Genomic DNA, 16954 nt, shown 5'->3' with positions numbered 1-16954 from the left:
AGATATTTAGTTAGCAAAGAATGAGATCACAATAAAATATACTTAATTCCTCAAAAGTACAGATTATGATTGAATCATGGCACTGGGGCAACCATGAATTCCTGAAGGACTAGCCATAGAGCATGAGAACTGACAATTTCCACTAAGATACAAATACCATTCATTAGGATTCCAGCATGGTGTCATAAATGGAATTCTGCACTTAGAGCCAGGGAGATCTGTATTCAAATCCTGAGTCAGACACTTACTAGCTTTGTGACCTTAGACAAATAGTTTAACCTCTGCCAGTTTCAGCTTCCTCATCTATTAAATGAGGGAGATGAGCTAAATGTCTTCTAAAGTCCCTTCAAACTCAATCTATAATATATGAGCTTTTCTCTCCCTCACTTTCCTCATCAATAAAATATGGATATTTGACTCAGTGGTTCTTAGGTACCATCTAGCTCTAAATCGATATTCCTATATGCATAACAAAGAATGGTGCCTGAGGAATGATTTCTAGAAGTTCTTTGGAAGGTTGGCCACTAGGAGGTAGAATATTTTTTTGTCAATAGCAAATTACATGATCTGTGTGAGCAAAGAGAGAGCCCACAATGACAATGATGAGAGAGAGAAATACTGATAGATAGGTAGATAGATTAGATACATAGATAGACAGACAGACAGATAGAGCAAGCATAAAAACTAGACAGCTCCTATTTTCAAGGAGGCTGACTGCTGAGGAGGGGAAGCAGTCTGGGGAGTGAGTTAGTTGTTCCGGGAGTAAAGTGAACATGGCTGGGGCCTCTCCTGGAATGGCAACCCTCTCCTTGGACCCACTAATGAAGAGAACAGGCTTCAGGGTAGAGTCCTACCAAGGGGAGTAAAGATACTGAGGAAATGGAGACATCTGGAAAGTAATTGGGCTGGAGATGCAATCCTGTGAAGTCTTAATGCTTCAGAAAGCAATGCAAGACCTTCATCCTTCAGGCTCATCACTGTGAATACCATTCATCACTGAATTGTGAGGACACGTGCATGTGTGTGCCTAGTAATAGACTTCCAGACAACCAAATGTTCTTCCTGTGTGTTGTAGAGCACAGTCTTCGTCTGGACCAAGGAGGAAAGCAGGATGTGGATAGCCCAAAACAAAGGAAGAGTAATTAGTCATTGGAAGGCTCTCTTACCTCAAACTAGAATCAGACTGCATTGATTGAGATAAGGAGGGGTAGGGAGATTACAGAGAGGAAAAGTATTCATTTCTTAGCTGAGAAAGAACTGAAACCCACAGAAGTAATCTAGGAAATGGTGACTGAATTTTTAATCATCTCTATTTAGAAGAAACCCTGCAGAAAGCCACATTGTCAGCATTGCTTCAAAATTGTAAATAATTCAGTGGAAGCAAATGTCCAGGCTGCTCTTCTCCCCTCTCTTTCCATGCCAAGGATGAGTACTAAAGGGAGACACTCAAAATTACATTTGATAGGTGATTGCTTTTATGGGTGTATTTTTGTCATGAATCAACATTCATAGTAATGGAAAGTGAAATGTCAGGCTCTTGTCTGTCGAGATATGGGGATCATGAAAAGAAATCAAGTTGGCTGTCATTTTAAGGAGAACACCTTTTAGATCGTGTGGCATTTACACACTCTTGCTGTGTCCTTTGCTCGGTTCTGAGTCTTAAAACCAGTCCCATCATTTCCACAGCTTCACAATAACAAATAAGGACACTTTCTTCAACAATTCCACGAGAAGCAGGATCGTTCATCATGTGTTGCAACGCACCAAATACGAAGATGGGAAAACAAAAATGGGTAAGACCTTGATCAAGGACACAACGATGGTATAAGCATGAAAATCGGGGTGTGAGCATTTGGGGGTTCCAGTCCAAACTTTGCCACTTACTAGACTGGTAATGTTGGCCAAGTTACTGCTCCTTTGTGGCTATCAGTTTCCTCCCCTAGAAATTGAAAGAGTGGGAATGAGTTGTTTCTAAGGTCTCCTCTAGCTCTGGGTAACCCAGGGCCATTTCAGGTCTAATCTTCTGTGATTGTGAAGGTAAGAAGTCTGACTCTAAATCTCAAACAAACAAAAAGCAAACTAAAATTTGTTTTTTGGTAAGAACATGGCTTTTGTGTTAGGAGGAGGCTGCTCTCCCTGTGATGTTTCTCATTTAATAAGACTGAAACACCCACTTTTCAACATAATAAGTACAACTGCTTTTTCATAGCCAGCATTTCAATTCTCTTCTCAATTCAGCTCAATTTCATTCAATTCAACTGCCTTTTGTTAAGTACCCACTATGTACCAGGTATATACCAGGTGCTAGGGATACAGTGACAAAAATGAAATAACCCCTGCCCCAGGGGTCCTACTTTGTTTTGTTTTGTTTTTTGAAAGGTAAGGAGGATTCTTTAGTTAAATGATTGGCTGTGTTGTTATGATTGGCAATAATAATGATCATAAGATATTTATTAGCACTTTTTGGTTTATAAAGTGCCATAGATACGTTATCTCATTTAATTTATTTGTACCTTTCAAACTTAAAAAAAAATTGGCTAATCTAAATCCACTGATTGATTATTGTTGAGAGAGACTGCTATATCATGACAAGCTAGATGGCATAGTGAATAGAGTGTCAGGCCTGGAGTCAGGAAGTCAGTTCAAATCCACCCTCAGATACTTACTGTGTGACCCAGGGCAGATCACTTCACCCTGTTGGCCTCAGTTTCCTTATATGTAAAATAAGCTGGAGAAGAAAATGGCACACCGCCCCAGTACTTTTGCCAAGAAAACCCCACATGGAGTCATGAAGAGTCAGACACAACTGTAAGTGCATAACAACAAATACTGTTAGCCCATCCTTAAATGTGATTGTGAGAGGCCTCCAAGCTGATTGGTTAAAAGAATTGGAGGAAGCTTAAGGAGAAGGGAATATTAATTGGGGGAAATGGTAGCTTCATTCAAGTATTTGAAGAACTGTCCTGTGGGAAAAGTGGCAATGTAATACTTGACATGAGAGATTAAAAGTTATAGTGGAGGAAGGTTTTAGCTCATCCTAAGAAAAACATTCCTAACACTTATAGCCATCTAGAAGTGTAAAAAGGACATCCTAGGGAAGTAGTGAGTTTCCTGTGCTTGGATGTCTTCAAGAACATGCCAGGTGACCAGTTGTTGAGACTATCATAGTAGAGATCCCCATTTGAGTACAGAGTAAGTGACGTTTGAAGCATTCGGTGAGATTCAGAAAGATTATCTTTAAAGCTTTCAAACTTCCACTGGCTCCAGTGACTACTTTTAAATAACCTAAACACCCTGATTTTGGACACTAAAGGCAGGATCATTATTTATAGGTGGGAGATAATAATGTCTACAGTCTTTAGGAATTTGGAGTGGAAAAAAGTATCTATTTTGTTGAATTATATGATCTTAATAAGAGGACTCTAGAAAGATGACATCTTCTATTTTTTTGTCCATTCAATTCTAGATTGTAACTAACCAGTGAGCACCAGTGACCTCATAAACACATATTTTGGAAGTAGATTTATTTATTGCATATTACAGTGTTAAGCTAGGTGGTCACTAAGCTATTTTAGGCTCATGCAAAATAAAGTGAAGTGGACATTCATTTATTCATTCAACCAACATATGCTGAATGCTGCCAATGCTATTCTTGGCACTATGATAATCACTAGGGATGACAGTAAGAGAAATGCAATGTGGCTTTTGACATCAAGGAACCAACAATCTAATGATCAGGGTTTGGGGTGTAATGCATATGCACAGACAAATATAATGCAAATTGAAATATAAGTAGAAACTCAAATACTCTAGAAGATCTGTGATCTCATCAGTTTGGAAGTTTTCTCCAGTTTTGAGAACCACAACCTAACCACAGCACATCCTATGTGGCCTTTGTCTTCCTATAATTTCATCACAGGGCATTCGTTCCCTTAACAGAGTGGAGGTCTTCCTTCATTCCTTTCATAAATGCATAAGAAGAGAGGTTAGGGGTAGAAGAGCATAGGGCTACAAAATCAAACATGAAAAACTGCTTCCAGCCAGAGGAAATCAGGGAAGGCTTCAAGAAGAGGGAGCATTGGAGTTGGAACTCTAAGGCTATTTATTCATAAGGTAAAGGAAGGCATTCTCAGTAAAAAGCACCATGTGAAAACTATAACAAGGAAATGGGAAAGTATGAGAAAGGATTGATGGAGACAATGAGAAAAGCAGCTTTGGTGGTTGTCCAGGGTATTTAGTGGGTGAGACCATGGCTGATGTTCAAAAATGTAGGCTGGTTATTAAAGATACAGGATATTTCCTGACCCAATGTGATCAAATATGTTGTCTTAGCCCCTCATGTCTTGTTGTCATTGATGTCAATATCATGGCCAGGCTGAATTGTCTTCATTGCCATTGTCTTTTATCATCCTAACAACAATTATATGTATTATTTTAAGATTTTCTTGGAGCTGTGTCCTGAGATTAACCAACCCCTCTCCCATCACCACCACCACCACCACCAACACCACTGCCCCTTTCCATGCTCAGATGTAGATATTCATTGATTTAAGGAAGTCTTGGTACATTAACTGACTTTCTTCTCTGCCTAGGTATCAATAAACTCCTGAACAACGGCACATATGAGGCATCCTTTCCTCCTCATGAGGTAACTTCAAATTCCATGTTATTAATTTAAAAACCTGAATGATTTAGTGACAATAAAAAAAAATCCAAGAATGTAAAATATGTACTTACATGTAGCAGCTTAAGTTCTCATCCTAAGGCAAAACTTTGATTTATCAGAGTAAATGCTTTGAAAGAAGCACTCTCACTCATGAGATTTTTTTTGTTTGTTTAACTATAAAATCTGGTTTGTTGTGATCTTTGATCAAGGAACACCAACAAAGGCTTATTAAGTATCTATTAGAGGTGGAGCACCACACTCAATCTAGAGATGTAGATTGCCCTTAAGAGAATTACATTCCAATAGAGGAGATAAGACATTTATAGGTAAGGAAGATGCAAGCAACAGGGAGCCGTTGAAGGGTTTTGAGCAGAGACTTAGCATGGTCATAAAGATGGAGCTAACATCAAGATGGCGGATGAATGGGAAGGAGAGACTTGAGATTAGCCAGATTGTTAAGAGAATATCGTATTCAGGGAGATGAGTTACTTATTTATCTTTCTTTCTCATATATTATGTAATGGATATATTAAAACTATACATAACATATAGTACATGTACTATATATAACATATATGTAGTATATGTTATCTATGTACTATATGTGTATACATATATGATATATACATATGTATGTGTGTTTACATGCATGTTATATACATGCACACACATGCATACGTATATATAAACATGCCAGTTCGGTGACTACTTCCTGAAGAAATCACATGTGATTTCTTCAGGAAGTAGTCATTGAACTGACATGAATTGGTTACCAGGTTGAAGAAGGGGATATAACTATTTTGGGAAAGGGCCACAGGCAACCAAAGACTGAATGTACAAAGTTAGTGGAGATTTATTAAATTTCTTTTACATGAACGTCTCTGTGCTAAATGTTGAGGATACAGATGCCAAAAAAAAAAAAAAATCCCTGCCTTCCAAGAATTTCCATTCTCCTGGGGGGGTACACTATAAACACAACTAAATAAACACATGACCATATGAATAGGAAAAAAAAAAGACAAGTAGGGAGAATAGGGATAATTATACAAATAAGAACCATTTAATAATAAACTATTTGAAGCTAAAGTCACCCAGTAGTATTTTATATGAGCTGTAATGAGGTGAACACAAAGCAGAAGACAGACACAGGGAAAAGTTCTTGGGTTAGAGAAATGGAACTCATGTGAAATACATATCGGCAGAATGAGAATTTGATCCCTGTCCAATTCAAGAAGCCTTTTGTTGAAAATCTTTTGAAAATTGTGATTCCATTTTCCTTCCTCTTTAACTCAAGCATTATGAAAATAATGACTGTCACAATACAGGATCTCAGGGCCATCATTCTCAATAGCAATATCAGTGGCAGACAGAAAAATGCAAAGCCTAGGATAGGAACTCTTCCACTCAACATACATAGTGATGCATACAACTCACGACAATATCAAACTCTATGTCCTTATTAGGACTGCATATGTCATGGTGGGTTCTCTCTAAGGTGTTGGAACCTCAGGTGATGCTCACACCTGACTCTTGTAGGAGTTTGATAAAATAGACACCTAAGTTAGTTACAGATACTCAGAGAAATGATGAGAAATTTTGATGAGAAATGAGCCCCCAGGCTTTATCCTGAAGCACTAATCTGACAACAGTTTACTAAAATAATTTCCTTTCTGGTCAGAAAGTAACAGACTACTGTCCAACAGGCAAACTCATCTTTTTTCCATCAATAGTCTCCTAGTCATATCATATTTTTTTATGAATTATGGAACACGATCTCTGAGGGAACAAGAAATGGCTGGCACAAAATCCAATGGAAAGACGCATGAGTATGAGTAGACTGTGGCTTATAATCACTGATGAAGTTTGTTTTTTTTCACCTCCAGTTCAACAAGATAGTTGGAGACATGAAGCTTTCCAGTCTTCTAGTCTACTACTAAGATCCAGGGGAAAATTGAAAAAAAAATAGGAAATGAATGTCACAGACTTTTTTTAATCTAACTCTTGGGCTATATTTTAATATTTTAGAAATTGAAATATCCTTCAGGATCATGTAGCCCAACTACTTCAGTTTCTAAATGAGTATTCAGAGATTGATGCATATTTGCCAATGTTACATAAGTCCTTATCTCTTAACTGCTTCCCTACTCCTTGTAAACAAGCCCTTGTTTCTCCCATCCAAAAAATAAATAAATAAATAAAGCTCCCCTGATCTCTCCATCCCCACAATCCATCATCCTTTATCTCTCCCCTTTTCTGGCTGACCTTGAAAAATGATTTCCTCTCACTGTCTTCTTAACTCCTTCTAACCTCCTCATTCAATTCAAACTGTTCTGTCCAATGATGCTGATAATCCTGTTAACTGCCAAATCGAATGACCTTTTCTTGGTCCTCATCTTACATGACCTCCCTGCAGGCTCTGGCACACTTTATCACCCTCTTCTCCTTGATATTATCTTCTCTTTAGGTTCTCATGATATCAGTAGTTCTCATATTTATCTGATGGCTCCTTCTCTGTCGTCTTTACTAGATCTCTGTCCACATCATAGATTAAGAGTGGGGGTCCCCCAAGGCTCTTTCCTGGACTCTCTTCTCCCTCTGATCTTATCACCTCCCATGGTTTTAATTATTACCTCTATGCAGATGATTCTCAGATCTACCCGTTAGGCTCTGACCTCTTGCGTGACCTTCAGTCTCACATCTCCAACTACCCTGTTGTACCTGTTGAAGTAGATGTACTAGATGTAAACATTTTAATCTCCTCACATCTAAACCTAACTTATATTTTCCCCAAAACCTTTTTTTCTTCCTAACTTCTCTACTGTTGAGGTAACCACCATTTTCCCAGTCCTCAGGCTCCCAATCTAGGTTCTGTAGTTGACTTCTTACTCTCTCATTTCCTCCATATCCACTCATTTGCCAAGTCCTAGCATTTCTACCTTTGTGACATCTCCTTAAATATAGCCCTTTCTCTTCTCTGACACTGCCACCACCTCATGCAGGCCATCATCACTTCATACTTGCCCTATTGCAGCAGCTGGTGGGGACGTTGGCCTGCTTCAGGTCTTTCCCTACTTTACTCCATGCCCCACTCAGCTATTAAGTTGATCATCCTAAAACACCGGTCTGACCGTATCACCCACCTATTCAGTTAACTTCAGTGGCTTTCAGTTAATTCCAGAATCAAATATAAAATGATCTATTTGACCTTTAAAGCCCTTTATAACTTGGCCTCTCTTCCACCTTTCCAGTCTCCTTGCATCTTACTCTTTGGCATGTACTCTGCTGTCCAGTGACACTGGCCTCCTTGTCACTATTCAAGTAAGACTCTCCATCTCCTTCCTGGGGCCATTTTCATTGACTATTTATAATGCCTGAAATTCTCACCCTTCTCATCTCTACCTTTTGTCTTCCCTGGCTTCCTTCCAACTCTAGACTAAAGTCCCATTTTCTACAAAAAAAAGCTTTTCTCCAGTCCTCAATCTTAGTGTTTTCCCTCTGAGATAACCACCAGTTTATCATAGGTATTTCTAGTTTACTCAGTTATTTTAATGCTGTCTCTGCCATTAGATTGGGAGCTCCTCAAGGGCAGGGAACAGTCGTCTACATTTCTTTGTTATGCCCATCACTTAGCACATCACCTGGCATATAGTAAATAGCTACTTGTTAAATTCTTGTGCCCTATATGTACATATGTGTGTATGCAATATATGCACATATATAAATATATGCCCCTACATATATATATGCATACATAGAGGTATGACATAGACTCACATATGGATATAGATAGCTAGATATAGATATCTCCACATATTCACCCATATAAAATAAATACACAAATCCAAGCTATTTTGAGAAGGGAAGCCACAGAGGGATTACTATCTACAGTGGTATGTGGGGCACCCATTGGCACAAAATCATGACTCTTTGGTGCATTGAAGTAGTGGTGGTTGAGCAAAAGCAGATTCAATTAGAGATGGATAAGGAGATAAATGGAGAATTTTGTGGAGATTCTGACAGGCTCTCCTGAGCACTTAGAAAGGCTTTAAAGCCTGATGGCGCCAGTCCCTCATTTATTTCTCAACTGCCACTTGAGATATATGACTTTCCTTTTTATCACCACAAGTGTTATCACTAGCACTACTTACATATATCAGCTATGATTAGGGTTCTTGTGTGTTTGGAGTTTGGTTTTTTGTTTGTTTGTTTTGTTTAGTTTATAACCAAAATGTAAGGAAAAGAAGGAAGTTTCTTAGAGTAACTGGACAAGATATATTTATCATGCACTAAACTTGGAGACAAGTAAGTCCTTGGGTTTGAATCCTGGTGCTGCATCACACACACACACACACACACACACACACACACACCCTGACTGAATGTGGGGTCTTGTACAACCCATTGTGATGTTTAGAGCCTCACTTTCTCCATCTGTATAATGAGATAGAGGTGCTAGAGGGTATCTAAGTCCCCTTCAAGGCTACTAGGTGACACAGTGGATAGAGTGCTGGGCCTGGAGTCAAGAGGACCTGAGTTCAAATCTGGCTTCAGATACTTATTAGCTGTGTGACCCTGGGCAAGTCACTTCACTATATTTGCCTCAGTTTCCTCATTTGTCAAATGAGCTGGAAAAGGATATCACAAACCACTCCAGTATCTCTACCAAGACAACCACAAATGGGGTCACAGAGAGTTGGATTTGGCTGAAACAACCCAACAACAAGTCCACTTGCCAATTTAACATTCTTTGATTTTGTGTGATATAAGTTGAAGGGCAGAGGAACTGGTGGTTGACAGGGATGTACATACTTGCGTATAAGGTTGATTGTCTTCAATTTAGTTAACTAATTTATGAGGAAGTGAAAAAGACTAGGAGAAAGTAAAAGTACTGGGGAAGAAGATTGATTATGTCAAATTGTTTAAAGAGGCAACTGATTTTTCCTTCACTTAGGGAAAGGATGCTATATATGGTTTTGTTGCATGTACTTATGATCCTCCTTAGAAAAGAGAAATCATATATTGGAGAATAGATGTTAGGTGAGGAGGTTATTGGTTAAGGACAGCTGGGTTGCTGTCTGCAACTAATGTGTGCCAGTAGACAGGAAAGTATAAGTGTTGTTAGACTAGATGGGGAAATGAAAAAATGAATGAAATATTTATTAAGTGCTTACTATGTGCCAGGCCCTACCATAAGTGTTGGGAATAGAAATACAAACCAGCAATGAAGTCCTTCTCTGGTCCTCGCACTCTAATGGACAACATACATCAGGAATGTTTTGGTCAGATGGAATCGTGACTGGGGTCATGGAACATGTGAATGACATATACTTTCCAAGAATGGTAGTGTTGATTTGATTCTTGTTCTTAGAATTTGAAAGTAGAGTTGTAGTGAGAGTACACGCCATATCATGGCTGGGATGCTTCACAGTAGGACGTGGGTCCAGGAATTAGGAATAAGCATCCAAAAGCCATCTGCATGTCTGGAATATCCCCAAACCCATTGTCTGCCCATATCTTTGGAAGTCACACAAGAGGAAAATACACATTTATAAGGAGTTTTAGCATAAGCATATAGCACTTGGGATTATTCCCCATTATACAAGCCACAATTAGTTGAGATTTTGCCATATTCAGTCCTCTTTACAAACAGGCTAGCCTTCCTATTTCATCAAAGTCATATATCTCAAGTGGCAGTTGAGAAATAAATGAGGGACTGGTGCCATCAGGCTTTAAAGCCTTTCTAAGTGCTCAGGAGAGCCTGTCAGAATCTCCACAAAATTCTCCATTTATCTCCTTATCCATCTCTAATTGAATCTGCTTTTGCTCAACCACCACTACTTCAAAAAAAGTCTACACATTCAATAGAGATTCCTTGAAGTAGCAGTGATCTGTCTTGGCTCTAGGACCTGAACCCTAGTATGGAAGGAGACCTTACAATTAATTCATAATTCTACTTGCTTTCACCCCATACCCTCATTACAGAGGCAGCATAATGTAGTGGAAAGACTATTTGAGAGTCGAGGTCAAAACACTTGGGTTTGAATCTTGGCTCTGCTGTTTACAACCTGTGTAAGTAACTTAATCTCTCTGTGCCTTAGTTTCTTCATCTGTACAAAGAAGAGTTTGCATTTGATGACCTTCAAGGTTCCTTTTAGCTCAAGATCCATGACCCTTTGGTCTCCAGTTTCCTTTAGCTGGTTGGAAAGCAAGAATGGTGTCACACACACACACACATACACACACACACACACACACAAACACACACTTTTAATCTAAAGCCCTCAGCTCCCTCTATTAAAAAGGGGGCTCTTGTGTTTTTTTAAAAAGAAAATAAAAAGAGCATTGCCATCCGAGTGGTTTATAACATGTATATTAAATATGTGCTTTGACCTGCCAGCTCTGAAATTCTGTGCAAGAATTAAGATTTGCGTCTTTCAGCAAATAAGCAGTCAGTTAACAAGCATGCATTCAGCACCTATGGTGTGCTAGGCCCTGCTAAGCCCTGAAAATACAAAGAAAGTCTGAAAACAAACTAATTAATCCATCTCAGGTAACTCACAGTCCAATAGAAGAGACAACATATAAACAGCTACGTCCAAACAGAAAATGTACACACAAATATATATACACACACGTACACACACACAGACAAACACACACTCTTCTCAAAAGTAAAATGTAAAGATCCTGGAATTCTACAAAGTATGTTACTTTCCTAGCTGACTCAACACCTTTGCACTCTCCTCATCACTTTTAATAGTCTTCTGGTCTTCAAAGGTTAGAAAATCCACTAATTCAGAATTACTGCCCAACTTGTAGGTGAAAGGTTGCAATATTTTCTCTCCACTCAAGTTCTTCCCATGCTAAAGAATAGTAATTTTCTTCATTAAAGGCCCGAGGTGCTCTAAACCTTGAAGATTAAAAGCATGTTTTACTCTAAGTGATGTAGATCTGTCTCAAAGAATGTTTAAAAGACCTTAAATTCAGACTTAAAGGCCAGTGAAGGGGATGCCTAGGAAGACAGGTCCTAGATCATTTCCACAGATGGGTGCCATTTATAAAATTGTCAATAAAATGTCAAATCAGACCTTCAAACATAGAAAAGTAGAATTGTTGTGCCATTCTGTTTCTCGTTTCACTCATGTGATAGGTATCCATTCATCATTTTCTTTGTCTTTAGGGAAGCTACCAGAGCAGACACCCAATTAAAACTCATGGAGCCAAGAACCACAGACACCTGCTATACAAGCGTTGGGCCTGCTGGGGAATGTGGTATAAGTATCAGCCCCTCGACTTAATCAGGTACTAAGACATTTTCAAGAGAACTGCCAACTCAGATCAAAATCTAGTGTCCACATCAGAGCAATTACTGCAGATGAACGAACATCACCCTTAAACTCATGCTCAAAAAGGTTTTCTGTTGAGTTTTCTAATAATAGAATTGATGTAACACTCAAAGTCTTATAAAGCATTTTTTTGAATATTTCATTTTATCCTCACAAAAATCCAGGAAGACAGGTGCTTTGGTTATCCACATTTTACAGCAGAGGAAACTGAGGCAGACAGAGGTTAAAGTAATATGCCCAGGGACATATAGCTAGTAAGTGTCTGAGGGCACATTTGTACCCAGGTCTTCTTGACTCTAAGTATAGTACTCAGTCTACTGTGCCACTTAGCTGCCTCTACAAAAATAATAACATTTTCCAATTGTTATTCATATTTTGGTGGAATTCTTAGTGGCTTGCAGAAGATCATAGATCTAGAGCAGGAAGAGACATTAGAGGACACCTAGTGTGACTTCCTCATATTACAGATAAGTCCCAGGGACAATAAGTAACTAAGGTCACACGGGAAGTGCACTTCAGGGGCAAGATTTGAAACCGTGGTCTTTGATTCTTTAATGGATGGAGTGTTGGGGTTGGCCAGGAGCACATAGGTTTAATGTGCTATCATCCCATTTCTGGCATTCATATGACACTTGACAATTTGCAAAATGCTTTCTATGCATGATCTTATTTGAACTGCACAGCCTTGTGAGGTAGGTACTTAAGGTATTTTATCCACATTTTGCATATAAGAAAATTGAGGCTCAGTGAAGTTCAGTGACTTAACTGTGGTCATACAGTTAGTATCACAAATGGGTTTTGATCCCAGGTTGCCTTGATTCCAAGTCCATCACTGTATTTACCACCAGACTGTATCACACAAACTCACACACACATACACCCTTTGAGGTAGGTTCTCTGGATGTTATTTTACAGGTAATGAAATCTGGGATGAGTCAGAGTGAGTATAAGAGCCCTCATTGTTTTTGATTCCAGATACCATGGTCTGTCTGCTAAATGCAGAGCTTCATAACCTTGAGTAAGGCATTTAATTGCCTCTGACCATCACGCATCTCCCTAAGAATTGTCTACTAAGTCATAGATAATAATCTGCTGGGGAACAATGTTATCACATGAAGGGTTCCCCAGCCCCATAGAAATCCCATATCCTTCATATATTCACTCATTTGTTTTTCAAATAAGAAAATTTTCATTGAGTAGTGCCTTTTAAACTAGGAAGTGAAGGAAAAGGATGTTCTACTTTTTTTTCCCCCCACAAAATATCAAGAATATGCAGGTGGCTTTTAAAAAAATTTTAATCAGACTTAATTATTTACTTAGGTAGATGTAATGGAAGGGTATTCTAATTTGATATGGAAATTTTAATTTCTTAAATTTAATTTCTTAAATTCTGACTTACTCAGGTAAAGAGAATCTTAATTTATGTAGGGATAGCAGCATATAACACAAGGAAGGGAACTCCCTGGATGAGGGGTAAGAGAACCTGTTTTTGATCCTGACTCTGCTACTTAACCTTTATGGTGTGGTACTTGTCATTGAACAATCTCTAGGCTGTTTGCTTATTCATAAAATGGAATGGTTTGGGCTAAATGACCTCTATGCTACTTTTCAGTTTTAAATCTCTGAGCTGGTACTTTCTATATCAGAGATCCTTCTAAAATCTTAATTTCTGTTATTCTGTTCCTTCCTCTATATTATTCTAATTTTTGACCAAAAAAAAGTGTGTGTATGTATGTATGTATATGAATATAGTTGTATGTGTGTGTGTGTGTGTGTGTGTGTGTGTGTGTGTGTGTGTATGGAGAGGGATGAGGCAAAGCAGAGGGAAAGAGGTAGAAGGCAGGATAGAGAGAAGAAAGGGAAGAGGAAGAAGGCATTTCCAGCCACATCTTGTTAGTGTTTCCATTTTTTAACCTATGATCTCATATGTGAGCGTAGACCATATCAGAATCTGTAGTAAGAAGGAGGGTAGGAAAGAGGAGGGGTCACACTCAGGGTGAGGTTGAAGGTGGCTTGTGCTTGCTCAGTTTCCAAAAGTTTCTTCTTGGCATTGAGAAGAGAAGGAACATCTTATTGATTCAATTTTTTTATTACTCCAATCATCTTATTTTATTTTATTTAGTAAGGGGTATAAGCATTTTGTAAGTAATTTTCACTTTAACTTCATCTTATCACCCCACCACCATCACCACAGGAATAATTTATATGTAAAAACCATGCTTTTATCAAATCAGACAATTTCAAACTTACTTTGAAGAAGGAAGTGCTTACTTATATCAGGGTTTTTTTTTTCTCTGTTTCATGCTATTCATAAAAGTTGTAGATTCATATTTCTGCTGATAAACATTCTGATTCATTTCTTTCCAAGGCAGTTGGGGTTTTTATCTTCTTTTCCCCCATCACAATCTTTGGTACCCTCCTCCCAAAAGAAAGAATACAACCTCCAACAATCTATGGTGAAAGCTGTAGATATCCCATAAGTCAATTCATGTTTATGTTTTCCCTTCAATATAATAGGCAGAAAGAGTAACCCACTGTAAGAGGTTCCTTACTCTCTCCCCTTAAAGCCAAAAGGAATCCCAAAATTAGACACGTCCAAAAAAGACATGGATTTGGTGCAATGGATCTGCTATAACACCTAGTGAAACACTGAGCCTCCGTCTTCAAGAGGAAAGTGTTCGTTGCATGATAAAGGTCTAGGCTATTGATGGACCCATATAACTAGAGATGAAAGGGACCTCAGAGGTCATCTGGTCCAAACTTTTCATTTTACAGAGGAGAAAAATGAGGCTAGGAGAGGTTAAGTGAATTGCCCAAGGTTAACAAGTATTAGGTGGTAGAAGTGGGATTTGATCATTTCAGGTGGTCACTTATGAACAACGGTGACCTTTGACATTTCAATCAATTAACATTTATAAAGTACCAGTCATTGAGTTAAGTGTTGGGTCTACAGAAAAACACAAAAGATAATCCCTGGTCTCAAGGAGCTCATAATCTATTAGGGGAGACAACATGAAAATACCAACATGAAAGAAAGATATTTAAAGGATAAATTAGAGATGATCAACAGAGAGGAGGCCCTAAGATTAAGGAGGACAAGAAACGCTTCTTGCAAAAGATGGGCCATTGGTTGAGACTTGAAGGAAGTTGGGAGGCAGGGATTAGGAGGGGAGAGAGTTCTAGGTATGAAGGATAGACAGACAAAATGCCTGGAGTCAGGAGCTGGAGCATTATGTGTGAGAATCATTATCAAGGAAGCCACTGTCACTGGACTGGAGTAATTAAAAGGGCATAAGGCATAACAAGACTGAAAGGTGTGAAGGGCTTTAAAAGCCAAAGTCTTTGACTCTTAAGCTCTTTGATAGCACTTTCCTAAGAGAAATTAGAGGGCATGTGGGTTAATTAAAAACTTTGAAATCTAGAAGTTTAAGTTCCAAACTCAGCTTTGCTGCATCTTACTACATGGGTGACCTTGGACAAGTCAGTTAATCTCAGTTTCTTCAAATGACAGACTTCGACTAGATTGTATATCTCATGTTCTTTCCAATTGTAATCCTCTGAAATCATTGTGATCTTATTCAAGTGTTAATTGAATGGCAATGAACTTGTTGATGGGATTACCGAGGGCAAGGGATAGAGAGAGATTTCTGAACCAAAAACATAAAAGGTAAAACTTGGGGAGAGAGGGAGAAATTAAAAAGGGGAGACTGAAGAAAGATCTGTATCAAGAGAATGTACTTCCTTCTAACTAGATCCCAGGAGGTACTTTGAGCTCTAATGCATGTGACTTCAGTAACTGCTGGGATCGAATACATGTGCTAGGAACCACCTCCAGAAAAGATGACAAAACCAGGGAGAACGCTGGGAAGAAGGGTCCTCTGGGGCCCCTATTTTTGCAGGCTCTTGAGTCCTCTCTGACTGACAGCACCAGCCAAGGGATCTCACCAGTTACAACCCAAAGTCATAGGCTCAGGGAATCTTAGAGATGAAAGACACTTTAAGAATTACCTAGTATATAACCCTCTCATTTTATAAAGGAGGAAGCTGAGTCCCAGGGAGAGTGAGCAATTTTCTTGAGCTCCAATAACTGTCTACAGTATTGTCAAAGTTGGGAGTAAGACCCAGGTCTCCTGATACCCTGTCTGAGGGTTTGGGTTTTTTTTTAAGTATTCAATTGGCTTTGGGCTCGTTAGCAAACAGGGAGAAGCGGATGTGTCCTACTACACAATTATACATAATGAGAACAAGAGGGAATTGAGAACTTCTTTCATTCCTCTGCGCTAAGTCATGGCTATATAAAGGATGTTGATGGGAAATGCATGGCCTTCAAACAACAGCTTACCCTACTCAAGCTTTTTTTAAGGTTAACATTTTTTTTTTCTTTATAATAGCTGAGTGAGAGAGAGAACAGCAGAGAAAGCTGTTTGCTATACTCCTGCTGGGAATGATGAACTTGGAACCAAGAAGGCTGAGTTCAAATTCCCCCTAAGACATTTACTACCTCTATGACTCTAAGGCTAGTCACTGGACCTGTCTCAGTTTTGACATCTGTAAAATGGGAATAATAACAGCATCTACCTCACAGGGGTTGTTGTGAGGTTCAAATGATCAAGATAAAATATATAAAAATGGTATGAAAAATAATGTGATGAAAAATATAAAGAGTTTTTACAGACTTCAAATTCGACATGAATGTGAACCATTATTAACTATTTCAGCATCTCATTGTTATAGTGGATGGAGTGCTGGACCTAGAATTCTTTCTGTCACACCACACTGTGAAGTGTCTGCTTCCAGGACTCACAACTGGTAACAGGTACAGAGACAGAATTTGAACAGGGATATTTCTTAATGCCAAGTCCAGCACCTTCCATCAAACCAGACTGTCAAACAAAATAAAATAATTTGATACAATTCATTCCATCCTCACATGACATAAGGA

General features: G+C 38.7%; 1 protein-coding gene across 1 annotated transcript in view; it reads left to right on the top strand.

Moving 5' to 3' along the window:
- ANO3 (anoctamin 3) overlaps positions 1-16954 on the top strand; it is a 448483-nt gene that overhangs the window by 306310 nt on the left and 125219 nt on the right. Inside the window, exons 9-11 of the mRNA XM_027852601.1 lie at positions 1687-1793; positions 4593-4648; positions 11847-11968. Of these exons, the coding sequence (XP_027708402.1) occupies positions 1687-1793; positions 4593-4648; positions 11847-11968 (285 nt within the window). The remainder of the gene's footprint in view (positions 1-1686; positions 1794-4592; positions 4649-11846; positions 11969-16954) is intronic.

The sequence above is a fragment of the Vombatus ursinus genome, unplaced genomic scaffold (assembly GCF_900497805.2).
Source record: "Vombatus ursinus unplaced genomic scaffold, bare-nosed wombat genome assembly UNPS02009770.1, whole genome shotgun sequence".
Lineage (NCBI taxonomy): Eukaryota > Metazoa > Chordata > Mammalia > Diprotodontia > Vombatidae > Vombatus > Vombatus ursinus.
Note: the sequence above shows the minus strand (reverse complement) of the source record. Positions and strands in the feature narration are given on the sequence as shown.